Source organism: Narcine bancroftii, chromosome 7 (assembly GCF_036971445.1).
Source record: "Narcine bancroftii isolate sNarBan1 chromosome 7, sNarBan1.hap1, whole genome shotgun sequence".
NCBI classification, from domain to species: domain Eukaryota; kingdom Metazoa; phylum Chordata; class Chondrichthyes; order Torpediniformes; family Narcinidae; genus Narcine; species Narcine bancroftii.
Window position 1 is genome coordinate 29,540,433 of NC_091475.1, and position 27,722 is coordinate 29,568,154.

Consider the following 27,722-nt stretch of genomic DNA (forward strand, 5'->3'; position numbering starts at 1 on the left):
CAAAAGGTGACATGAGAATAATCATCTCCCACATGATTGAGGCCTGGTTCTGCATTTCTTGTTCGAAGTGTTTAAACATGTGGCCAAATCCTTTCATCTCTTCTGACCGGTCACGTCTATTGGCCTCCCGTGCTGCCATCTCCGCCTCCTGCGCATCTCTCCTCAGCTGCTCCTCATGGGCCCTCTGCACATCCTGCCGAAGACGCTTCCTCTCCACTTCATCTCAGTCTATAGACAGTAACATTTCCTTCATCTCCTAGGTCACAACCTTGGCTTTGGTAGGTTTTTGTTTTTTTCTTAAGTGGCTGGTACCCTAGAGAACAATGGAGCACAAGCTACATTAGTGAGACTGCTCTTTATGGGCAGACACACTTACAAAACACATGATAAAAATTGTTGATCATGAAAAGAAATAAGTTTTTACCTGGTCGATCATGAGGCACAGATTCTGTATTATTGGCCTCTCTAACTATACTGCTTGGAACTCCGGCATCAGGACTGCTGCTGGAGGAGGGAGACACAGCTGGAATAATATCAGGGGACGATGGATCCTCCTTGTTGCTCAGAAGAGCAACCAGGTGTTCTGAGTGATGTGCCCCAGATGGCATAGCACAGATCAAAATATGACCAGTCCAAATGTCCTCTGCCACTCCTGCCATTGTGGTAGTTCTTACACAGGGATTTCAGTTTGCTTATGACCTGAGATTTGTTCCAGTCTCTCAGTTTTTGAGCAAACCTCTCTAATATCAGCCCATCCTCACCATACCCATTATGTGGCAGTTAATTTCATTCTCAGCTCGAATGGTGAGGAGCTCACGGATCTCTGTATCATCCCAGAAGACATTGTGGCTGTTAGATGCTGACTCCTGACTGTTGGTTTAAAATTTTCAAATCTTGCGCAGAAACGTCGCACTCGTTATGCATCACTACTTACCCGAGTTGGTCCTGGAACGCCAGAAGTGCCTTTTACACAGCCGGTGTTCCGGGACTGTTGGTAGGTCTGCTGCTGGGAAAAAAGCTGAGGCTGGAGTAACTCCCAACCCCCCCATTCGTCTTGGTGCTTTTTAGACAGCATTAAAACAAAGCAAATGTGTTGGAACGAAAGGGCTGTGTAAAAAGTATATTAATCTTGCCTTTAGGGAACTCAAGGATACACATTTTCAGTTTAATTTAACAAGTATAAATTAATTTTTAAAAAATGGCTTCAAGAATGCTAATAGTTTGCCAAGCTTAAATAGGGAATGTCAGGAAATTAATTTTGATTCCATATTTTCTTTTGGAAAATCATACTAATTTCTTCCTTGATAAAATTTCTAACATATGTTCAAACATAGGAGAATCTAAAAATAAATACAACTAATGTAACAGTGGGTGGCACGGTTGGCGTAGCGGTTAGCGCAATGCCTTTACAGCACCAACAATCAGGACTGGGGTTCGAATCCCACGCTTACTGTAAAGAGTTTGTATGTGTCTCCCCATATCTGCATGGGTTTTCTCCAGGGGCACTAGTTTCCTCCCACCATTCGAAATATACCTGGGCTGTAAGTTAATTGGGTGTAATTTGGATGGCACAGACTAGTGGGCCAAAATGGTCTGTATGACTAAATTTAAAGTTTAAATAAAAAAATATTATATTTAAAAAAGTTAAGTTAAATTTAAATTTAATTTGGCATGATGTTGAATTTTACATAAAGCTGAATGAGTCCCTTTGATGTTATTTGACGGTGTGAAATTAGATACAAAGGAACTCATTTTTCTAAAATCAAGTGGGAACATTACAAAAGGAATCTCAAGATTCAAGCCTACTGCTGCCTCCCTAGATTTTGTTCTATTTCCTCCCATCCACACTTCAGTTTGCTGCTGATCAAACCTTCCCCACTTTTTTTCTTCCAAAAATAAATTTTATTGACAATAAATTATTTACAAAAAGAAAACCGTTCAAAGTCACTTTGCACCTTTAGTTTCATATTCATATATTTCCATCACTGTACATTGTTACATTTATTTCTATTTAACAGCATTGTGGCATCTTGTCATTACCCCTCAGTCTCCTCAGTACCCTCGGTCTCAGCCTCTCAATGCCTGGTAACGGAAGGACTCTAGACTGTGTCCTTTCCCATAGTGCCCTCACATTGGCTGCACCAAGTCTCAGGGTGTCCCTCAGAATATATTCCTGCAGCCTGGAATGTGCCAGTCGACAGCATTCCCGCATTGACATGTCCGTGTGCTGAAAGGCCAACAAGTTTCGGGCAGACGAAAATGCGTCTTTCACTGAATTTATGGTCTTCCTGCAGTTCTGGATGTCTGACTCCAAGTGTGTCCGAGTCCTCGGACACACTGCTGCTGGGGATGAACCATGACAAGGACCCTTGCATCCTTCACCCACACACTCTTAGCAAATCTGCATTCTGCAAAGAGGTGGGTGACTCCACCGCAGTCATCTCAGGGACAACATGTTTGTGGCTGCTGTTTCAATTGTACAGTAGGGATCCAACTGTAAGGGCTCCTCTCACCACCATCCAAGACAAGTCCTGGTCCTTATTTATGAGCCCTGACAATAAGGTAGTCTTTTTGATAAGCCATGAAACCAACCCACCCTGTCCTTGCCTCTCAGTGTTTGCAGGAAGTTCTGACCACTGCCTGGTGGCCTTGTGAGCAAAGATGTTTGTATGGAAAAACTTTTACTCAAGGGATAGGTGGCGTGGCATATTCCAGCTGTCTGGGACATTGCACAGCAATGGGACCAGGCCCATCCATCTCTACACCTGGGACAGGTAGAATCTTAGCACTGAAAGTCATTTGGTCCCCTCGTACTTTAGTTCCATCCACAACCTAATGCAACCACATATGAAGGTGGTCATCAGGATGAGGGCTACATTGGTCTGCACCTTTTGTCTGGTGACTTGTACATGATAACCCTTTGGACCCTTTCCATCTTGGATCCCTATATAAATTGGTAGACTGTTCTGGTGACCACCAGGACAAAAGGTGTGGGGGAGGGCCAACCTGCGCCATGTACAGCAGTACAAGGGCCTTTTGGCTCAGATCAAGTGTAGATCACCTACTCTGAGCTAATCAGCTGGACCTGAGGGAAGCTGTAGCATCAAGAAGGTTGAGGAAAGAACAGGAAGGCAATTGAGTGGACCACTGTAACGGAAGTGATCATCTGGTGTGAGCTGGCTTGGTGATGCAGGGGCAGATCCATGCTAATTAGGGGACCATTTTAATGCCCTTTCCAGCAGTAAGCCCACCTCCACCAGTCTCATAAGGATGCCCATGGCAGCAAACTCCTCAGGTAGAGAACAAATCCGAAACATTGTCAGGATAGTAATGAAAGACGTGAAGCCCATTATCTGGGATTCAAAAATGATTCTGCATCTAATGAATGAGTTTTTAAAAACTCCAAATTCACAGGACTTACTCAGTGTGTGAAGCTTAACTAAGTATTGGTCGAAGCTCATACCTTATTTCTGGTCACAGGAGAAGATGTGACTTTTTACTTGGAATAAAATACTCCTAAAATTTTGTCATCAGAGGATACAAAGTGAAAGCTGTCTCATCAATTTAAAAATTTTATATATGTCTAAGGCATCTTCACCCATCACATGTAGAACTTTAGATGCTTTCCATTTTACATCACTCTCTCCTACTCCACCAAACTCTAAATACTGTAACTGTTGAATCGCTGTTTGAAGTATTTCCAGTTATCGGTTAGATTACCAGTAAACTGCATCGGTGTGGGAGGACTTAACTTATCCATGATGGGAACTATTGTCTTTTCATACTCACACACTTCTCCTTGAAGAAGAATAATCTTACGTGGTTTTAACGCTTAAGTAACTTTATTTCTCGAGCCTGCTTGAACTAACAATGCAACCGACTTCTGTCATGATTTCCATTTTGTTCCTGCACACATCGCACGCATTGCCTACTGCAAAATGTTATGCTTTATTATACATGCATAATAACACAGTATCAGTTTAAATGTCTTTTAAATTTATATTTTCTCTTTTTTCATATATTGTTATTAATTATATCTTTTTTTTAGAGATAGTTCACACCCTAAACTGATCTAAATTTTTTTATGATATATTTTTATTCTGTAATATTATTGTTTAATATCTCTGTATTAATTCATTACTTACTATGTATTCTTTATATCTCTTTGAACTGTATGTGTTTATAAATTATAATAATAATAAAAAGATTGAAAAAGAAAGAAAGAAATTTATATTTTACCCATCTCTACCATTTCCCCTGGCAGCTCATTCCATATTCTCACCACCCTCTGTGTAAAGGTGACCCTCATATATTTTAAAACTTTCCCTTCTTACCTTAATTCCACACCCTCATTTGTAGATTCCATACCCCTATTTACCTTAATATGTGAAGACTATAAAATGGGATTGGAGTAGGATTATTATAATTTGGTAACCCATTTCCATGCTGTGTGACTCCATCATATAAATTGCAATCCCTCTCTATTTCTTGCTTTTATTGGACAATCTGTGTTCTTGTTGCAAATGAATTGGCTGCATATATTGCACTTCATATTATTTGTGAACCATTTGTACATTCATTTAAAAATGTAGCACCACATTTGGTCAAGATGTGCTTGTTGTTTTATGCTTTATTGCAACCTTGGTGGAATATATATTTTCTTGTGAGTCACATCTGCCCTTTTAGCTTTTCTTTACTAATGTTCTCCTTTCTTGGTGAATTTTCAAATGTCTTGACATTTCTTGTCAAACTCTTTGCCTTGGACAGCTGTATGTGGGATATGGTTATGGTTTTTATTCAGGTATCCTCATAGACCAAAGAAACTGATTTCTTTACACACCTTATCAAATAGTTCAGCTTTAAGTCAATTTATGATTTTTTTTTGGTGTTTCCTTGCAATTTATTTAGAAAGAATTGAACTCTATGCAGAGTGGTTAATGTTTAATTAAAAACTGAGAAGAATATGCATCTCACGACTGGCTTCAATATTCCTACCCTTCACTTTGAAATATTAATTTTATTTGGAAAATGAGAGCAAGTTAGAAATTGAATGGAGCCCACTGAGTTGAATGCTGGAAGAGAGAAGTGTTGATGGGGCAGATGAATGTGTCAAAAGGTATAGGTTGAAGAGGATGAGGAATCAAGTCAAGTCAAGTTTATTATCATCTAATTGTACAAGAACAACCTGATGAAGCAGCATTCTCCAGACCTCAGTGGAAAACTTACAGACACACAACCAGACATAACACACATACAGACAAATAATTTATATGCAGGACAAGGAGCTGAAGAGTAAATATAATTTTGACATATATTTTCAGAGAAATAAATTTTAGAAGCATCAAACTTTCACATAGTTCTTGTCATCACACAATGGGAAAACTTTGAATCCACCAGAAAGGTTTTATATGAGATTTACAAAGATCTTGCTCGGAACTGCAACATACGTGTTGCAGTTTGCTAACATGTAATTTGACGTCCATTTACTCTACTGTAAATTTGGCCTTTCACTATGGAAATTTATTCAGATAAGCTAACAAATTACACACACTATATTTATACTTGACCAACCTTTGTGATTTGAAGTTGATAATTAAACACGTAAAATTTTCTTGAATGCATTGTTGGGGCTTGCAATGGAAGCTGAGCCATATAAAAAACTCACGGATAGCCATGGGGTTGGAAGAAAAATAGAAAGTTTTAGATGTGAGGTAAGAAAAGATTAGATTATTGTGAAGTACCAGTAGGTTTACATATGACAGCATAACATCATAGGCTGAAGGATCTGTATTGTGCTGTGATGTTCTATGTTCTAAATATAACATGATCAGAAACAAGTTGGAATTAGCAAACATTTTATGGCTGACATAAATAAAAATGCAATAAAAATATCTACCACACGAAAAATGTAAGTACTTGGAAACTAATGCAGGCGAAGGCACGTTAAAGTGATGGTCCAACAAATATCTTTTTTCAGATTCCCAGTGCTGCAAGATTCAGTTATGCACAAGTCCCAAACTGCAAGCTGCAGAATTGAATATATACCTTACACATTTAAAGGATATTCCTTCAAGTATTTCTTCTTTGCAGAGCACGTACTGAAAGTCAGATAAGTCTGAGTCCAAATTATGAGTGTTTCAGGGGAGAATGAGGCCCAGGGGATGGAAGTGGAACCTCAACCAAGAGGGTCAGATGGGAAAGTTACAAACATCATTCAGGGGTTATGCAGAGTTTGTTAATGAGTTTTTAGGGGTGTTGAGGTAAGGATCACCCTTGGAGATTGGGATGAGTATTGGTTTGGTGGCAAGAACAAAGGTTGGGCTAAACATGCAACAGTAGGCAGGAGTGACAGATCATACATCATTAGGGATGAATTGGGTGGCATAAGACAAGAGTCAGGAATTGGGAAGTCTTATAGGTCACAGAAGTGGTGGGGATTGGTTCAGGAAATACAAGGGAAAGCCACTCTTATGGTCAAGTTTATTACTTAAAGGAGACCTTACCTGAGAGGGATTCTCAAAACAAGACTTCACAAACTGCGACCTAATAATCAGGACCCTTTAAAATAACACAGATCAGGCATTACAAGTATTGTGAAGATCTGCCTTCCACACAGGTCACTATCCCATCCATGGGCCATACGTGCAACAGAATTCTCGAAAAGTAAATTGTGGAACTCCTCGTAAATTAATGTTCATTGGCAAATGATGTTTTATTGAAATTGTATCTCATAAAATGCAAAAATAATGCAGCTCCCAGTGATCGAATTTGTAAGCAAAAGGATATTCCAAGAAACACTATTGGTGTGTTACACTGAAAGATAGGTTATCAAAACAAAATAATGAAAAAAATGGAACATATATCTGCTAGTGATGGTAAATTTTAGTTCATGTAAAATATTTATTAATATTTCTTTCCATGGAAACCTGTGTGTTTTTTCATATATATATAGAAGACCGTTCCAGATACAGAAATAACATTTTTTGCTGATTCTGTAAAAGGAAGCAAATGTCTTCTGCCATGGGGAAATGTATTGGATAATTAGGAACTGTAACTATAGCTTTTCTCAAGTTGACATTTAAAAGTGCTACTTTGCATGAGTATGATCTGACCCCCAATATAGTGAATGTACTTCATAGTTCTGAGTCATAACTTTCATGCTAATGTGACTACTGTCTCAACAAAATATGCATTTTCCTAAATGTGAGGCTGAAATCCCTCACTTTGTCTTGCAATGCAGTAACTACGACTTGTGCCACCAGTGTAATTGGCAGGTAAATGCTGCATAAGATGCCCATTCCCAAACCTTGGTGTCAGTTTGGTCTTTGGATTCTCCTTCCAGTTACATATACCAGAAAGTATTCTTCTATCCTTCAAAGTCACCTGACAAAAAAAAAGATGTTACATATGAGGGATTTGTGAAGAAAATTCATTTACTTTGCAATAAAATGCAGAAGTTTGCAGATTTCCGTGGAGGTTTTTTCTCAAAATGCAACCTCAATGCAATGCACCATTCTGAAGGAAATCCAGTTTTGCTTTACAGGGTACTTTTATGACCCCCCCCCCCCCCACAGTGCCAGTAGGTGAGGTTATATGCCAGCTGAATATCAGTAAAACTGCTCCATGAATCTCAGTAATTATACTATTCAAGGCTCAAAACTATTCAACAGTTGGGTAATGGGTATCTGAAAGCAAAGCCAAGGCAATGATATAACCAATAATTTCAGAGGATATCATAAAATATGAGATCAAAGGTTGAGTGCCATATAACTCTATTGTCCCATTCAGCCCCACTTTCCTGCTTTCTCCCCATAACCTTTGATATCCTGACTATTCAGATCACTATCAATCCCAACTTAAATACACCCAACAACTTGGCCTCCACAGCTGCCCATTGCAGCAAATCACAGAGGTTTGCTACTCTCTGGCTAAAGAAATTCTTCCACGTCTCTATTTTAAATGGATGCCCTTCAATCCTGAAGTTGTGCCCTCTCATCCTTGCTTCCCCTCCCATGGAAAACAACATTGCTTCATCTACTCTGTTCAGGCCTTTCAACATTCAAAATGCTTCTATGAGGCCCTCCCCTCTTTCTTCTGAACTCCAAGGAGTACAGACCAAGAGCCATAAAACATTCCTCATATGCTAATCCCTTAATTTCAGGAATCATTCTTATAAATCTTCTCTGAACCCTCTCCAGTGCCAGCACATCCTTTCTTAAATAAGTAGCTCAAAACTGTACCCATACTTCAAGTAAGGCCTCTTCACCACCAACTCAACCTGGAGGTTAACCTTTAAGGTATCCTCCATGGGATCTAGCAAGTCCCTTTGCACCACTCAATTTTGAAATTTTTTCCCCATTCAAATAATAATCTGCCCTTTTATTCCTTCTATCAAAGTGCGTGACTGTCCGACATTGTATTTCATTTGCCACTTCTTTGTCCATTCTCCTATTCGGTTTAAGTCTCTCTGCAGTCACTCTAAGTCCCTCACTACCTGCCCCTTCACCTATCTTTGTCTTGAGGTATAAGGGGAAAAAAATGATAGGACATAATTGAAAATTTTGATAAGCCTCATTAAAAAGAAGTCAACATCTGTTTCTCGATATGGTTAGTGTAGCGATTAGTGCAGCGCTGTTACAGCACCAGCAATCGAGACCGGGGTTCGACTCCTGCACTGTCTGTAATGAGTTTGTATGCTTTCCCCGTGTTTGCATGGGTTTTCCCTAGGGGCCCTGGTTTTCTCCCACCGTTCAAAGCACACTGGGGGTTGTATGTCACCTCCCTCTGCAATTGGCTTGACTTCCTGTTGGGGAGACCTCAAGCAGTCCGGATCAGTTACAGCACTTTCAAGACCATCACACGGAGCACAGGGGCCCCCCAGGGCTGCATATTTAGTCCACTGCTGTTCACTCTGCTGATCTACGACTGTGCAGCTAAACATAGCTCGAACCACATCATCAAGTTCACTGATGACACGACCGTGGTGGGCCTTATTAGTAAGAATGAGAAGTCAGCATACAGAGATGAGGTGCAGTCACTAAGGGACTGGTGCAGAGCCAACAACCTGTATTTGAACATTAAAAAAACAAAAGATATGGTTGTCAACTTCAGGAGGGCCCGGGAGGGACCATACTCCGCTGACCATTGACGGGTCGACCGTTGAGGTCATCAAGAGTATCAAGTTCCTTGGAGTGCACTTGGCAAGAATCTCATCTGGTCCCTTAACACCAGCTCCATAGCCAAGAAAGCCCAGCAACACCTCTACTTTCTGTGAAGGCTGAGGAAAGTTCATCTCCCACCCTCCATCCTCACTACATTCTACAGAGGATGTATTGAGTGCACCTTGTGCAACTGCATCACAGCCTGGTTTGGAAGCTGTACCTCCTCAGTCCGCAAAATCCTGAATAGGAGAGTGAAGTAGGTGGAAAAGATCATTGGGGGCTCTCTTCCTACCATGAAGGACATTTACAACACTTGATGCAGGCGAAAGGCAATAAACATTGCGAAGGACTCTACAGCGACTTCTTTCCTAGTAACTTATATTGTTGCTTGGAGGCTAAGTTAGGAGTTTGTTTGCAACACGTTTTCAATAATTTCCAGTACAAGTTCAGTTGTATTTAAATTCTTTATTGTTAACACACAAAACTTGTAATATTATTTTCTGATATTCTATATAGTAGATTCTTAACAACATTCACATAAAAGTTAACAAGGCCTAAACGATGTTTAAATGATACTTATCGATTCTGAAAGCATGGTGAGACGGTCAACAGAAATTGTCAACCCCTAACTTATCCTCCTTCTGGTTTCTAACTGCTGATACTGGCTGTAGAACCTCATTTTAAGAGTACGAATAACTCCTGCACATGTTCCTTTGTGTCGTATGCTGGCCCCAGCTCCAACTGCTGTGCTGCCAGGCCAAGCCGAGCGCACATGCATACAACATTCCATATCACAGCTGTTCACTGCAGGGCTTGAGACAAGTGCGCATGTGTCAACCCAGTCCATGGCATCTGCGCCCTGCAACCTGGCGGACATGCCGACCCAGCTGAAGCCCCCAAGCCAACTGCGCATGCGCTGCCATGCTCCGGCTCCATAAAAACGGTGCCAGCCCTTGCACATGCGTCATCCAAGAAGAGGCCTACAGACCCCGTAGGATATCGCTGACCCGCGACCACAATGGGTCAATAACGAGCCTATGGCTCTTACAGACCTCAGTTCTGGCCTAATTTTCAAAGCTCACTAAATACCACTACTTTACCAAGGCCCCAATGCTGAATCTCAGGCTTGCTCACCAATCTGGTGAGTTCAGCATTCACTTAGTTAGATTACTTTGTTCTGCCTTGAATCATTCGCTTTAGTTTCAATTGCTAACTCTCTGACTTTTCTCTAAATTGATCTCACTGGAATCAATTGAATGTAAAAAGAATGATGTATTAACAGCTCAGCCAGAGTAAAACCACGAGTTGAGTATGGTATATGACAGTATTTAAACAAATTGGCTAATCAATGATTCATGATGAAGTTAAAGAAACCTTAGAACACTTGGTTCCTCTAGGATTTTTTCAGTAATTCATACAAATCTCTCTGCTACCTCACAGGTAGCAGGATTTTACAGAAGAATCAATATGCCATTACATAGCATAAAGCTCACAAATACCTGTAAATGTAGTGAACAGCGGTCTGTTGTCAGGCACTAATTCTATTGCTACTCTGTACATAGTAAAGATCCACCTTGGCTTTTCAATGGTACCTTCTCCCATTATTACATTATATCTGACCTCAATCCATTTTGAGTCCACATCATTTAAAACAAGGAATTGTTTTCTTTCTTGATCAAAGTTGATATGGAGTCATTGGAATTATCATGTTATCCACTTCTATGATTGAACTGCTGTCTTTAGTGGTGTTCTACGTTGAAGTAAAGTAACATAACATTTTCCAAATATTTATAAATATTTGGCCAAACACAAAAATGTCAAAAGCTTTCACGTCGACACAGCCACTATGGACATCATGTAGCTCATCTAAAATCTATGCTGAGAGCACCCTCAAAATAACTTCACTATGATTTAAATTTAAACAGCTTTGGCCTATTAAAAATTCAAACGTGCAATTTAAAAATGGCTGCAAATCTTTGTTTATAACAGCCATTCTCAACAGGGCCCTATAGCCCTCCAGGCGCCACAGCACCTTTAAGTAAAAGTTTTGTTTTCTTTTCACCTCACGTAACATAAATTTTTTAATGTTTTAATATAGTTGGAAGGAGAGAAGTACAGAAGAAACCAAAACATGACTGCTTCACAGAGAAGAGGGCCCATAAACTTTGAGCAGAATCCTGAAGGGATCCTGAGCTGAAAAAAGGTTGAGAATGGCTGATTTAGACCATTGTCAAGCTGATCTACCCTCTCAGAATGTCATTGATGAATGATATTCAATCATATATAATTATACTGTCATACCTTCTTTATGATGTTGAAGGTGCTCTTAGAACCCAGGATTGCCAGTAATGATTTGTAATCTATAAAAAGAACAAAAGGTTTTGCTAGTTTAAACTGGTGGAATTTCCACTTTCTCAAGATAACTGCAAGTGCGTTACACTCAACTTGTTTTTTTTGTGTGTCATAAGTACACAAAGCAAATGCTATAAGCTATTCCAGTCCTTTAGCCACAAAGCTGGTGACAGTCCCTGTGTTACTGTGTTATCATATGTTAAAGAGAACAGGATAGATTTATTGCTCAAGCTGTAGCTACATTGATCAAATGGTTTCTGTTGATTGTCCAATTTTTTTCCCCATTCTTTTTAATGATTTGGTGCAACAGCATTATCACCATTGCTCAAATAGGCAGCAATATGAAAATATTATGAAATTATTCTCAGAAAGTAGTGACGCTTAATGATATTCACTGGATGCTTGGTTTTCAAGAATTCAATCCATTCGATTTTACCTTCAAACTGAGACACACCAGTAGAAAAATGCATGTTGTGAAGTTACTAACTGCACAATAAAGAGCCCACTTAATTCCATGGACAATTTCCAAAACCCTGCAAATTTTGTTTATGGCAAACTGAAATAATTTTGAAGAGGATGGCAATTCAATGTAAAAACATAATCATTCTAATGACATTCACACGTATTGGTTCTGAGCTATTTCGTATGTGTTTTTATATATATATATATATATATATATATGTATACATCCAGTTGTGTATAAGCAAGCAACAATCAAATTTTGTAAATAAAAATGTGGACCCTGTTAACTACACATCTGGATGGTGTGAAATCGATAACATATCATTTCATCATCAACTTTCAAAATGAATGTTCCATTAAAGTTGTCCCATGATTACTGTTTTCTTTCTTTCTTTAGCTTGGCTTCACGGATGAAGATTTATAGAGGGGTATGTCCACGTCTGCTGCAGCCTCGTTGGTGACTGACAAGTCCGATGTAGGACAGGCAGGCACAGTTGCAGCGGTTGCAAGGGAAAATTGGTTGGTTGGAGTTGGGTGTTGGGTTTTTCCTCCTTTGTCTTTTGTCAGTGAGGTGGGCTCTGCGGTCTTCTTCAAAGGAGGTTTGCTGCCCGCCAAACTGTGAGGCGCCAAGATGCACGGTTGGAGACGATATCAGCCCACTGGCAGTGGTCCGAGAATAGTTTTTTTTCCATAAGATCGTTTTCGATGTATTGAACTCCTTTCTCTTCTTCAGGAGTTCAAAACTTATGTGTCTTTTTAGTTCGCAGTCTTTTGTACTCTCGTTACACGTCTTCATCCCTCAGTCTATTTTGTAATTGTTCTGCAAATTTTCGTGCTTCCTCTGGATCCAAGAATGGTCTGTTTTGTTGTCCTGGAATAAATATTTTCAATACCGCTGGATGCTTTAGTATAAATTTATACCCTTTCTTCCATAAAATCGCCTTTGCTGTATTGAACTCCTTTCTCTTCTTCAGGAGTTCAAAACTTATATCTGGATAAATGAAGATTTTTTGCCCTTTGTACTCCAGTGGCTTGTTGCCCTCTCTTACTTTTTCCATTGTCTTCTCCAGTACCTTTTCTCTTGTAGTATATCTTAGGAATTTTACTAAAATAGATCTTGGCTTTTGTTGTGGTTGTGGTTTAAAGGCCACTGCTCTATGTGCCCTTTCTATTTCCATTTCTTGCTGTAGTTCTGGACATCCTAGGATCCTGGGGATCCAATCTTTTATAAACTCTCTTATATTCTTGCCTTCTTCATCTTCCTTAAGGCCCACTATCTTTATGTTATTTCTTCTGTTATAATTTTCCATTGTATCTATTTTTTGAGCTAGTAGTTCTTGTGTCTCTTTAGTTTTTTTATTAGATTCCTCCAATTTCTTTTTTAAGTCTTCTACCTCCATTTCTGCTGCTACTGCCCACTCTTCCATCTTGTCCATTTTCTTTCCCATTTCTGTTAAGGTCATATCTATTTTATTCATTTTCTCTTCTGTATTGTTTATTCTTCTTCTTAAATCATTAAATTCTTGCGCTTGCCATTCTTTAAATGACTCCATGTATTCTTTAATAAGAGAAAGTATATCCTTTATCTTGCCTTTCCCTTCTTCTTCTATTTCACTGTACTCTTCCTCTTCCTCTTCTTCTTCCTCTGGGTTGGCCATCTGTTGTTTCTTTGTTGCCCTTTTCTTCTCTTCTTTCTTGTTTTCGTTGTCTTCTATGTTCTCCTCTTGCTGCAGGTGTTCTGCAGCTGTCATTGCCGGCTGTGGAGATCGACTCCCCAGCTGGTCACCCCTCCCGTCGGTGTGTTTTTTTGCATGCGCATCTCCCTTGCGCATGCGCGGTTGCGCACTTTTACTCGGCTCAGCGAGCCATTTTTGTAGTCCACTTTCTCTCTCCACCGCGGGCCTCTTCGAACAGGTAAGGCCTTCTCCTTCTTCTTCCGTTGTCTTCTCTTCCTCTCTTCTTACCGTTGATTTCGATTTTTCTTTTTTCGTCGCCATCTTCTTTCCACCTTTATACTCACTTTTCTTTAATTTTTATTTTTGTGCCTTTGTGTTTTCCTTTGTTTTTTCCGACTTTTCTGGAGAGGGCTGGAGTTCACCGTCCGGCCACTACTCCATCACGTGACTCCCCCCCACTGGCAGTGGTCAATGTGGCAGGCACCAAGAGATTTCTTTAAGCAGTTCTTGTACCTCTTCTTTGATGCACCTCTGTCTCAGTGGCCAGTGGAGAGGTCGCCATAGAACACGACCTTGGGAAGGCGATGGTCCTCCATTCTGGAGACGTGACCCACCCAGCACATTTGGGTCTTCAGCAGCATGGATTCGATGCTTGCGGATTCTGCCAGCTTGAGTACTTCGATGTTGGTGATGAAGTCATTCCAATGAATGTTGAGGATGGAGCGGAGACAGCGCTGATGGAAGCGTTCTAGGAGCCGTAGGTGATGGCGGTAGAGGACCCATGATTCGGAGTCAAACAGGAGCGTGGGTATGACAACGGCTCTGTACACGCTGATCTTTGTGTGTTTCTTCAGGTGGTTGTTTTTCCAAACTCTTTTGTGTAGTCTTCCAAAGGTGCTATTTGCCTTGGCGAATCTGTTGTCTATCTCTTTGTCGATCCTTGCATCAGATGAAATGGTGCAGCCGAGGTAGGTAAACTGGTTGACCATTTTGAGTTCAGTGTGCCCGATGGAGATGTGGGGGGGCTTGTGGTCATGGTGGGGAGCTGGCTGATGGAGGACCTCAATTTTCTTCAGGCTGACTGCATTTTAGTGCATTATCTAAATGTAAGATTGCTTCAAAATTACTGATAGAATGGGAAAGATGATAAAGGATGCCTCTAAGATGGTGTGTGCCAGCATGACCTGAGGTATGGGTGCATAAATCATAAAAAGAGGCAAGGCAGTTTGAGAAAACATCAAATAAGTTAAATGCTATTCGAGGTTTTGTCACCAGTGTATAAAAACAAAGAAGGAGTTATGCTGACCTTTTTAAACACTGGTTCAGCCTCAACTGTAGTATTGTGTTTAATTCTGATAGAATGGCATTGAAGAAAGGATGTGAAATCATTTGAGAGGGTCTAGAAAATATTTATGAAATGAGAATGATTTTGAAGATGAAGGACTACAGTTACAGGGATTGATTAGAAATTCCAGGACTTAAAATGGAAGAATTGTTTTGTAAATCATCATTTTTAATTGCCAGGGTATACTCTTTGTTGCCAACAAAACCCAGTGGTGCTCAACACGGTAAAAATCTGGCACCAGACTAGATGTCACTTAAAGTGGACAGTGACATCAATTCAGTTACCTTAAATAACGATCACTTATTTTCATTTTCAGTTACTTTTCCTTTTTTTTAAATACATAGCAAACTAAAGGTATCAAATGTCTTCAGTCCCTAACTATTACTGAGCTCACCAGTACACTCATTCTTCTTTATGATGTTCCAAACTGTTGATTTTGGTAAACATAAGGTTTGATGATGTATTTTATTGTTTTATTCTTGTTTTTCAGCCTTATAATGGCTCCTTTGACTTTCATTGGTGCAACCCTGGTCCTCATGTCAAATAGCAACGGCAGACTCCAAAAATGATCAAAAATTTAGAAGCAAGCCTAGCTCTTTTATACCTTCATCGCGAGGCAATTAAACTTACCTGATTAATCACAAACACCTGTGAAGCCAAATTTCCCAAACATTATGCTGCTCTGAAATGATGGAACAATGTATAAAAGTGCTGTAATTTCTACATGGTCAAATCAAAATATACATAAATAACCTTGAATAAAATCTGGAATGTGCATTTTAATTATATGTGAATTGTTTGATTACAAATGTAAAACTGTGGAGCACAGGGGCAATAAAGGAAAAAAGTATCTTTGTCCCAAAACATTATACACTGTAGGTCACCTGCATCACACTTATTCTGCTATTTTCAGATTCAACACTTTATTTCGAGTGTTTCCCAAACTTCTAGTTACCTGCCAAACAATTCTGGGAAGATCTAGTCTCAACTAATCCAGGAGTGAGAAGGACAGTTTCAAAAATTTATAGCTCTATTCTGTCATTTAAAAGTCATCCACTTTTCCAAAATAAAGACAGAATGGGAGCTTGAATTGGAAATGGAAATTGAGGAGAAATTGTGGGAAGAGACTTATATAGTTGTGTAATATATAGATGTATATTACGCAATATACACCTGTATAATGTGTACAAAGTTGTTTTTGATTCTCAATAAATATATTTTGAAAAAAAAGAAATTCCAGAACTATTTTTATAGAGAAGAGAAGCTCACTGGAGTTTTGACAGGTTCATAAAATGTTGACATTTGTTCATATAACATCTTTAGGCTGTTGTTCATATAACAATTACAGTACGGAAACAGGCCACGACGGCCCTCTAGTCCGCACCGATTTACATGAAACTCCACTAGTTCCACCTACCCATGCCCATGACCCTCCAACTCCCTACTCATCTAGCCTCCTCTTAAATGATGATTGACCCTGCCGCAACTACCTCTTCCAGTAGATCATTCCACTCAGCCATCACTCTATGGAGGGGAAGATTTTTTTAAAAATCGCTTAGATTAGTTTTAGTACATGAAAACCAGCAAGATTTGTTAGAAGAAAATTGTGTTTTACTAACCTGATCTGGGCAATGATAATGGGAGACATAGTGTTCTACCACTTCCTGCGCTTGCTTGGGACTCATTCAGTTCAAGGTGCTGTACAAGGTTCATTTTTCAAAATCCAGACTGTCCGCCATCTATCCTAAAAAAAGAGGACAAATGCAAAATGGCTCCTCTTGTCATGCCCCAAAATACAAGGGTTCTAGAGTGGAGTCTTTAGCACATTATCCAAAATATTTAAAGTCATTTGGCAACCTTGCCCTTTGACTTCAGTATTTAGAATTTACGACAACTACCTAAATTCCCTGCAGAAAGACACAATAGCATTTACATCCCTACTAGCCAAGCATCTAATCTTGTTACACTGGAGGTCTGACAGGAGTCCCTCTACTACACAATGGATTAGGGAAAACAGTTACTTTATTAAACTGCAGAAAATCAATTACACTGGAAAATTTGTCCACAAATGCCAACCCTTTATGCATTATTTCTCTGAATTGTGAGTGCTTTCAGAGAGACGATTGTACCAGTACAATTAACTGAGAGACGATTGTACCAGTACAATTAATAATATATCAATGATGATACTGTCAGCAAAGGTGTCAGGGGTGGGTGGGGCTGGGCCTGCATCTAAGGGTGTATCTGAACATTTGTGGATATGTGTGTTGGTTTTTCTGTTTAAAATAAGGACATCAGGTGCACAATATACATCTGTATAATGTGTACAAAGTTGTTTTTGATTCCCAATAAATATATTTGGAAAAAAAAAGAAATTCCAGAACTATTTTTATAGAGAAGAGAAGTTCACTGGAGTTTTGACAGGTTCATAAAATGTTGAGAGTTCTGGGCAATGATAATGGGAGACATTTCCTTTTGATGGAGAGCTTGAGGACTGGGATAAGTATAAAATAATGGGGAAGAAAATTAATGAGGAAAGCCTTTTTGCAGAGAGTGTGTTTGGAATATGGAATGGACGGCCTACAGATGTTGGTGATACAGGTTGAATTATGGCTTTCAAGAGAGAATTGAACCACTTGTAGTGGAGAAACATTTGCAAGGTTATAGAAAAAGAAATAGTGGGTGGAACTACAGTGCCCAAGGCTCTTCACGATCCCTTCTTGCCCTCTGCACTCTCTTGAACCCTGGCTCCAATACTTGGATCTCATGAGTCAGACTCCAGCAGCCTGCAGCCCATGCAGGTCCCCTGACTGCAAGTCGCCCACAGCCTCAACCGTTGAGTCTGCCAGAGTGGTCACTGTCCTGTAGGGTCATCTCCTCTGCTTCTCCTTCTCAATGGGGGGTGTTCTCCCTGTTTCTGGTGCCCTGCATCCGGAGTCTGCAACCCATCATGCCGCTGCTGAGCACAGACACCGCTATCTTGGGCATTTGCAGTTGCATTATTTTAGTTTAAAAGCACTGTTGGCTCCTCTAAAAGGCCATTCAATGCCTGTACGGAGCCACTGGTTGAAGCCTTTGGAGTAGTGCTGTGTACCCTGCTCTCCCGGGTCTGAACTATTGGCAGCACAGAAAATACAGCAGCTCTGGCAGTCCTGCAGGTTAGAATGGAAACCATTGGATGAAAGGTGAAAGGCAGATGGAACCAGACAAGAGAGTGGATCAGAGCAATTCAATCAACTTGGTTTTTTTTGCTGCAATCGCTTATGTCTCCAGATGAGCATGAGGTACTTCTTTGGTCAGAAATAATAATAATTTGGAAGTAAAATAATAAAAGAAGTGCAGATCGTGTAAATCTAAAATAATACAAAATTGCTGGTCAGGAATGCAAAAATCTTGCATTGAACCAAACACTTATGTATTAAAGTCTTAACATTTGATTTGTAGCAATGTGTCCCATGTTTTTTGACTCTGAATGCCTGTTGCATTCACAAAAAAGCATAACTCAGTAAGATTTATGCTATACATGCTGCCTAAATAAAATATTGCTGTACTTGCAATGATAGTGGTCACAATTATGGCTATTGCATTGACCAATGACATACACACTGTGTTTGAACCCAATTCAAGATAGCAACCACAAGATAGGCATGCCAATTTGCTTCTGCCACAGCTTTCTGCCTTAGTTTTCTGCCCTAACCACAAGGTTAGGAGCACATACACCTCCAAGTGTGGGAATGTGGCAGGGAGCTGTGGGTCAGATCAAATGAATGGATGGAATAGGATATAGAACAGAGTACAGTAGGATATAGAATATAGTACAGTATGTGACCAGAACAGGACCAGGTGTGCGTGAATGAAACAGGATTGGGTCAGGAACAACACCTTGATTATGTAGCCAGAGCATGACCAAGAGCAGGGGGCAGGTTGGGTGAAAGTACAGGGTGGAGTTTGGAAAATAGACAAGTTGAGGGATGGAATAATGTCTGGAACAGCACTGTGCAAAACTAGAATATGAATAGGAACTGACCAACAGGCCAGGTGTGCAAACAGAACATGGCTAGGTGGTCCACAGTGAGAGGTAAGAGTAGAGCATGGAATAGAGCTAATTATGCAGTTGGAGCGTGGCTGTAAGCTAAGAATGGGGCTAGGTATGCATATAGAGCAAGATGGAAACAGAGCCCAGTGAGTGAATGGAATGTAATAGGAACTGGACTGTGCTACAGGTCCAGGTGAGAGTATGAAGCAGAGAGAACGCAATCTCAGCATATATAAGATGAGGCCAAATTTGGAGTATTAGTCATCTAATTTTGAGTTTTAGTCACCTAACTGCAGGAAAGGAAGAGATCCATGTGATTGAAAGAGTGCAGAGTAGATTTAATAGGATGTTGCCAGTATATCAGGAAGTGAATTACAGAGAAAAGTTAAACTTTATTCCTTGGAGTGTGGAAGAGATTTTATAGAGATATTTAAAATTATGAGGGGTATCAACAGAGTAAATAGAAGTAGGCTTTTTCCAATGAGGTTAGGTGAGATACAAACTAAAGGACAAGAGTTAAGGGTGAAAGGGGAAAGTTTAAGGAGAACTTCTTCACACATAGAATAGTGAAGTGTGGAATGAGCTACCAGCTGAAGTGGTAAATGCAAGCTCACTTTTAACATTTAAAAAACATTTAGACAGGTACAGGGATGGAAGGGGTATAGAGGACTATGGACTGGTTGCAGATCAGTGGGACTAGTTCAGCACAGACTAGAAGGGACTAAGGGTCTATTTTCTGTGCTGTAATATTTTATGATACTATGAAATGAAAAACAAAAGTGTAGCAAGATAACTTTTCTTCATCAAATTTGCATGTGACTTGCAAATAGTAATATATAATAGCCTGAAGCTTTTTTTTTCTGAGAGAAACATACATTTGAAGAGCAGAATCTGTTTCCAGAAGAAGATTGAAAAGAAAAAAAATATAGTCTGAAATAAATCAATAAATAATTGCATGGAATTATTTATAATTTGGATTTAAATATATTGCATTTTGTAGTGTAAGGTGAAACTAACCTCAGAAATATTCCAAAATTCTTCCTGCACATTGAATCACTATGAAGTCCAATAATCAAGTGCACCTTGAAACTATTTCATACCTTACAGGACCAATAGTGATCATGTATAGGAATGCTGACCAAGAGCTCAGTTGCATGATTTTGTCTCCTTTCATTGTGGTCACAATTAAGATAGTAACAATTGACAGCTTTCCTCTTACTAATGTCATAGCCATGGTTGAATTTTCTAGGTCTGGTGGTGAGGTAGTAAAGAGCAGGAACTTGAAGTACAGAATGAAAAGTGCATCAATTTGCATCAATGCAGAAATGAACAAGTCCATACCTTCAAAGAGCAAACTTTCAATATTGGGTATTGGTTGATAAATGGAAAGTGGCAAGTAACATTTATGCTGAAAATAAGTAGAAGTAGGGAGTGGCGCAAAACATAAATATGCTGGAGAAACCCAGCAGGTCCCACAGCATCCACAGGAAAGGAAGGGTAACCTATGTTCCAGGCCATCCCTTTCTCTAGAATGCATTTTGAAATCACTCCCTTGTGTAACAGAAGTAGGAGTGGACCATTCATCACAAATTCCTGCTCCACAAATTAATAAAATTCAAAAGTGACTAATTTTTTTTACCTCCATGCTCTTTGTTCAGCAGCAGTGATTCTCTAAGGCAGTGGTTCTCAACCTTTTCCTTTCCACTCACATCCCACTTTAAGTAATCCCTATGCCATAGGTGCTCTGTCATTAATAAGGGATTGCTTAAGGTGGTAAGTGAGTGGGAAGGGAAGGCTGAGAACCACTGCTCTGATGCCTAAAAAATATCCTCCTATCTATCTCTCTCTACTATTAGCCTCCATCTACTTGGCTAATAAATTCCAAAGATGCACCACTCTCTGGATGAAGGTTTTTTTTCTCGCTTTTAGTGTTGAATGGCTAACTTCATATTCTAAGACTGATATCTTGCTCTAGGTATCCAAGGCAAAGAAACATGCACTTCATTTTAATCTTGTCAAACCTTTAAGAATTTTGTGTGCTTCAATTAGATCATTTATTGTACACTAAACACAAAAGGTTACAGGCTGAGTTCGCTTAACTTCTCATACTAAAAACTTATCATCCCAGGTACAGTTTGGGAGCACGGTTAGTCTAGTAGTTAGTGACAGCAACCATGTTTGAATCTGCCCCTGTCTGTAAGGAGTTTGTATGTTGTCCCTCGACCATTTGGATTTCCTCTAGGTGCTCCAATTTCCTCCAATATTCTAACAATGCATGGTTAATTGATCAAATGGGTGTAATTCGGCTGCACAGGCTCATGGGCCAGAAGGGCCTGTTATTGTGTAAACTATCTTAATTTAAAAGGCATTGCATTCCTTTGATCACAAATACACCAGAAAGAGAAATATACAATATTTCATCTTGATAACCTTTCGTAAGAACCTTAACCTTTGAGATGACATGTCAATTACCTGTCATAGTAACTTGTATTCACTCTCCACATATTTTGCATGACCTGCTGAGTATTTTCATCATTTTTCAATTTTATTTCAGATTTCCAGCATGTTTTTTTTTGTTCAATCCCAATTTTATCATATCAATCCTATCCAATCAGGATGTTTGAAACCACATAAATGACAATCCAGCAAAATATCCCATTCAAACTGACCTGTACTTTCTTCTGGTGCCCCAATGCTCCAGATTTAGAATTTTTGTCTGAGTTTAAAGCCATGGTACATACAAGTGAACTCAGCCTTGAAGTTAAAAAAAAATCATAGGTTTAAGTCCTGTGGGCTGGAGAATGCAGAATACCATTGTACAAAAGGAGAATAGAATCTTTTTTCTGTGGAGCAATCCATGCTCCAAGCCTACACATGTAGGCTTCTTGACTTTTCCTCCACTACATTGACAACTGCTTTGGTGCTGCCTCATGAACCCATGATGAGCTTATTGACTTTATTCACTTTGCTGCCAACATCCACACTGACCTCAAATTCACTTGCTCTAGTAACATTCTTCCCTTTCTTGATCAATCTGACTCCATCTCGGGAGACAAGCTCTCGACAGACATCTTCTACAAACTTGCCAACTCCTACAGCTACCTCTATTCACTCCCTGTAAGGATTCCATTCCTTTTTCTCAATTTCTCTGACTCCATTGTATCTGCTCCCAGGATGATCTTCCGTGCCAAATCATCTGAAATGTCCTCCTTTTTCAAAATACATGGCTTCCCTTCTACCACCATCAAAGCCCTCACTTGCATATCCTCTATTACCTGCACATACACCCTGGACCCCTGCAGGATTCCTCTTGTCTTCACTATCACATCACCAGCCTCTACATCCAGCATATCATGCTCTACAATTTATGCCACTTACTACATGATCCCACCACCAGACACATCTTTCCTTCTCTTCCCCTTCCACCTTCCACAGGGTCCATTTCCCCTGTGACTCCCTCATCCACTCCTCCCTTCCCACCAATCAGCCCCCATGGCACCTACCCCGGTGACCATAAGAAGTGCCCCAAACAGTTCTTCCAAGTGAAGCAATACTGCACTTATGATGCATCTGGTGCTACCGTTGTAGTCTCCTGTACATCGGAGAGACTGGGAGATCACTTTGCTGAGCACCCTGGCTGCTTGCTGCAAAAGTGAGGATCTCCCAGTGGCCAACCATTTCAAATTCCCCACCTCATTCCTTTGCTGACATGTCTGTCCATGATCTCAAGTACTGCCAGACTGAGACCACCCGCAAACTGGAGGAACAACACCTCATATTCTGTGTGGGCATCCTCCAACTTGATGGCATTAACATTAACCTCTGGTTTCCATTAGCCCCCCCCCCCACCCCCAATCTATCCTTATGTCTCCTATCCACACCCAATTCACCCCTTTTGTCTGTTGATCTATTCTCCTCCCCTGCTCTTTCTTTCCTTCTCCCCAACCTTTTAATTCAGGCACCTGCCTGCTTTTTACTCATATCTTGAAGAAGGGCTCAGGCCCGAAACATTGATTCTATGTCTTTACCTCTTATGGACCCTGTGAGGCCTGCTGAGTTCCTCCAGCCTATTACTACAATCACAGCGCCTGCACTTTGTTTTTCTTGGACCAGAGCAGGATGAGAGGCGACCTCATGAGGGATTATGAGGGACTCAGATAGAATAGAAAATGTGCAGATTTTCCCTTCAGCACCAGCAGATTGCATAGATTGAAGGAGTTGGAGATTTAAATGGAGTTTGAGGCAGAATTTTTTTAACCGAGTGAATGGTCGTAATCTGGTCTAGATTGACATTTAAAAAGAATTCAGACGCGCACTTTAAACGTCGCAGCATAGAAGTCGACAGGCCCACCCTGGTCTCCAATAGGCCGAAGGGTCATTCTGTGCTCTCACTCGACAATAATATTTCTGTGATTTAATGTCAAATTTATTTTGCCAAGAAACATTTTGGCATACGAGGTTGCATATCAACATTGGTTTACTCGCTGCTGCACAATATAACGCAACAAACTTTAATTTAAAACCAAAATCAGGTGGTCGCCTTTCACGTCCGACTCACGACCACAGGTGTACCGTCGACGAAATCGTCGTCAGCGCATGCGCGCTATTGGTGCCCGAAGGGCGGAGCTGCCACTGAGACGCGTGCGCAGTTAACGACACGCGAAGGGCAGGTCTCCGCTCAAACGCCTGCGCAAAGGTGTCTCTTTCTGCCTGTTTCGAGCTGACGCATCCAGAGTGCGGTCAGCGAAAGAACGAGCGGTGATTGGAGAGTTCCGGTTCGACGAAGTACCGCCGCCGAATGGATCTTTCGACGCTGGCTCCTGCCCCCGCTGCTTGAGTGCGGAGTTCAAGGGAACGGCCTACCGAAAGGGGGCGGGCCCACCTCACAGCGCACGGCGGGAGCAAAGGGTCGAAATAACGGCGGGTGTGCAATAGACAGCCCTCGGTATTGAGAGAGAAAAAAAATCCCTTGCTGCCTCCATGCAAATCATTCCAGGGGCTCGGCCTGGGCTTCGCGGGAGCAGCAACACCCCGAGACAAGGAGACTCGGACTGTGGATTATCAGGGTTTTACACGAGCGAGAAAGAGGTGGGGTCGTGAGAAGGATAGCGGAGCCCATCAGCCTGCCTCACTCGGCTGGCCGCTTCGAAATTTCATTGTCTCTGATGGATTGAATCCTTGCACCGATTTACCACGGGAGCAGTTGTATTAATTTCCCGGATTGGAGAGTTTTTAACTTGGACTTTCATTCTCCCATTACTGATTTGTAATTATGGCCGACGACGACGTCCTGTTTGAAGATGTGTATGAACTGTGTGAAGTGATCGGCAAGTAAGTGTCTTTTAAATACACGAACGTAGAAATAAAACTGCACTTCGAATGTGAAGGTCTCAGGGAATGATTTCATTCGTGGAGGACAGGCCCTTCCGTCTGTTTCCAAAGGTTGACGGGGCGAAACCTAGTCCCTTTTTTTTACACACACACTAACAGGAAAATAATTCGGAACGGAATTAGAACAAAATTTATAAATCTGGCATCTAGGAAAAGAAAATAGTTGTCGCTGGGAACGTGTGTATCTACTTCAAAAGCTGAGATTAAGATCGAGTTGTAAAACCCTGCAATGATTCGATAGAGTCTTTCGCGTCTGAGTGATACTGTCGTTTCTTGTCAAGGAGTGGTGCATCAAATTTATTTTCCCACACAATAAGAATAACTTTGGTTCCCTTTCGGAAATTTACGCTGCCATCTTCTGTATGATTTTTTAAAAAATGTCCGTTTTCATGGTGTCAATGGACCCTATTCATAAAATAAATTTAAGATCCCCCCCCCTTTGCTTCATCACTAGATATTTCTACTCTATTGGCAAATTTTAATTTTGAAGTGTTTATTCAAGATGGCATGATGGGTCAAACTGTATTCTTGATCATCGAGTTTGTGTATTTACTCTCACAAATGCGCAGTTTAGATCTCATTCATCTTTAATTTAGAAATATTTATATTTAGTTATTCCCTGCATGTTGGAATTGGCTTGTTATTATTAGGTTCTAATGGACATCTTTGAATAATTGTTGGAGGATGTGTTCTGAGGTAGATGAAATTGAAGTTTGTTATTGTTTTTAAATCCTTGAAACGTCTTTTTATATTATTTTGTTTAGTTCTGAGATTTTCTTTCCTCAAAATGAGATGAAAATTTCCTTGTCTAAACGATTAGTACTGAAAGCTCCCAAACCGGTGATCAATTACCCAAATACTCCTTGAAAGTTTAAAAAATATGTTGGGTATCTTCTGATTATTTCTATTGGAACTGAAATAATTAATTCATAACATTTCCATCGCAAGTTATTGAAGAAAAATGGTTCAAGTTCTGTCTCAAGTCTTTGAAATAAGTTTTAAAGGATTTTCAATTGGTTTTGATTCAAAACCAAATTGGGTCAATTTGTTTAATAGCTTGAATGTATTTGTAGTTCCCTAACTACAGCCATTCAAGGGAAAGTTGAATGCTGTATGGGAAAAGTGCAAGCTTGGATTGAACATCATGAGTGGCTTGAATGGCCTTCATCAGAATTTGTTCCCTTATGTCGCCTATAATTACAAAATATTTTTTATTAAATGTACAATCTTGCATCTTCAAGTTTATTGTATCTCTATTTTCATTATATTTAGATAAAATATTCCAATTATGTTGGTATTTTGTCCTTCTACCAGATTGATGCTTGGCACTGATGCTAAACTTTAGATAATCTTTCAGTAACTCTAAACTGTATACAAGTAAAATGATATTTCACTCATCACCATCACACTTTAAAATGTATGGTTGCCAATCGCATCTTTCTATGACTTTTTTTTAACAAAGTGAAGAGCCCTTTAAAAGGCTTAGTTGTAATGTTGATGAAGTTCTGAAAATTTTTATTGACGTATAATATGCTGAATTGCATAGTCAGCTTCAGCACTTATTCCAAGTTTAGAGAGAATTTCAAGAGGCAAAACTCCAATCACTGAAGAGAAACACAAATACTTAACACTGGACTCTTGAGCAAGTAGTGAGTTGCTGGATTGATTTAATTTAGGGATATAGAATGGTTACAGGCCTTTATGGATTATGAGACCATGATGCCTAAACACCCATGTGACCTATTAATCCTGCACGACTTTGGAATGTGGGAGGAAACTGGAACACCTGGAGGAAACCAGCATTGATGAGTCAAATTCAGTGTCACTTGCATTTCATGAAGCTCATCTTGAAGGCGAGAGGTGTTGTGGATAGGTTACAGAAGGATATAGACAGGATGCAGAGTTAGGCAGAAAAGTAGCAGATAGAATTCAAACTATGAAATATTTGAAATAATACACTTTGGAAGATCAAACTTGAAGTCTATGCACAAAGTTAATGGCAGGATTCTTGGCAAATGAAGAAGGATCTTGGGATCTAAGTCCATAGATTCCCTCAAAGATGCTGTGCAAGTTGATTGGGTGGTTAAGAAGGCACATGATGTGCTGGCCGTCGTTAGGAGATTGAGTTCAAGGGTTGCAAGGTAATGTTGCAAGTCTATTAAACTCTGATTTGACCATGTGGAGTATTATGGTCAGTTCTAGTTCTTCATTAAAGGAAGAATGTGTAGGTTTTAGAGAGGGTGCAGAGGAGGTTTATCAGGATACTGCCTGGATCGGAGAATCTCTAATGAGGAAAGGTTGAGTGAGCAAGGGCTTTTCTCTTTGGAGTGACACCATCCAGCACACACTCTGTTTTGGCTGCTGCCATCAGGAAAGAGGTCTAGGTGCAAGACTCGCACCACCAGGTTCAGGAACAGCTGCTACTCCTCCAACATCAGCTTTCTCAATTACAAACTCCATCAGAGACTCATTTAAGGACTCTTGCAATTTATTGATTTTTATTTTTGTTCTCTCTATATTGCACAGCCAGTTTGTTGATGTGTTTGCACTGTGAAGCTTATTTTTTGCACAACCAATTAGTGGTAACTCTGCCGTGCCCGCAGGAAAAAGGAATCTCAGGGTTGTATGTGATGTCATGTATATAAATCTGACTTAGTTGATGTGTGCAAGAATATGAAAGGCATAGTGGAGAGCCAGCATCTTTCCCACTGGGCAACAAAGGCCAATGCAGAGGACATCCATTTAAGATAAATGGAGGAATATCTGGGGAAAGTGTTAGGGTTTTTTAATAAAACAAAATGAGGGATAATGGACTGTGAGGGGGGAGGGGAATGGAGGAAGGTTTAGATTAACCTACTCCATGATCAATACAGGTCATCAAAATATTATGGGCCCAAAGGTCTTAACTGTGTTGTATTGTTCTATGTTCTTAATGAAACATCAGTTGCCCGTTATATTTCTGGAATTCAGTAAAGCTTGTGTACTGAAGGCTTTAGTATGACATGGTTTCCTGACCTGGTTGTATTTTACACATGTTGGATGATCAACTATCAAATTGCTGAAAGTTCATGTTGCTCTTTTAAACTTGTGCACCAGACTATTTTTGATTTTTTTTTAATCTAAAGAGTGGTAGTTCAATATTTATACAATATATTTTAAAGTTTTCGTCTACACTTTAATCATTTTGAGTGAAATCTAAGATTTTCTTTCTCTGTTTGTTACTTTTCATCATCAATTTTTTTTATATAAAGTAATACCGTATAACTTCTATTCTGCAGGGAAGTATCAACATTTGGATC

General features: G+C 40.0%; 1 protein-coding gene across 4 annotated transcripts in view; it reads left to right on the top strand.

The window, feature by feature from the left end:
- The first annotated feature begins 23,709 nt into the window (after nt 1-23,709).
- caska (calcium/calmodulin-dependent serine protein kinase a) overlaps nt 23,710-27,722 on the top strand; it is a 309,385-nt gene continuing 305,372 nt past the window's right edge. For all 4 annotated transcript variants that reach the window (XM_069889306.1, XM_069889307.1, XM_069889308.1 and 1 more), the window contains exon 1: nt 23,710-24,363. In XM_069889306.1, coding sequence (XP_069745407.1) covers nt 24,305-24,363 — 59 coding nt within the window. In that variant the 5' untranslated portion in view covers nt 23,710-24,304. The remainder of the gene's footprint in view (nt 24,364-27,722) is intronic.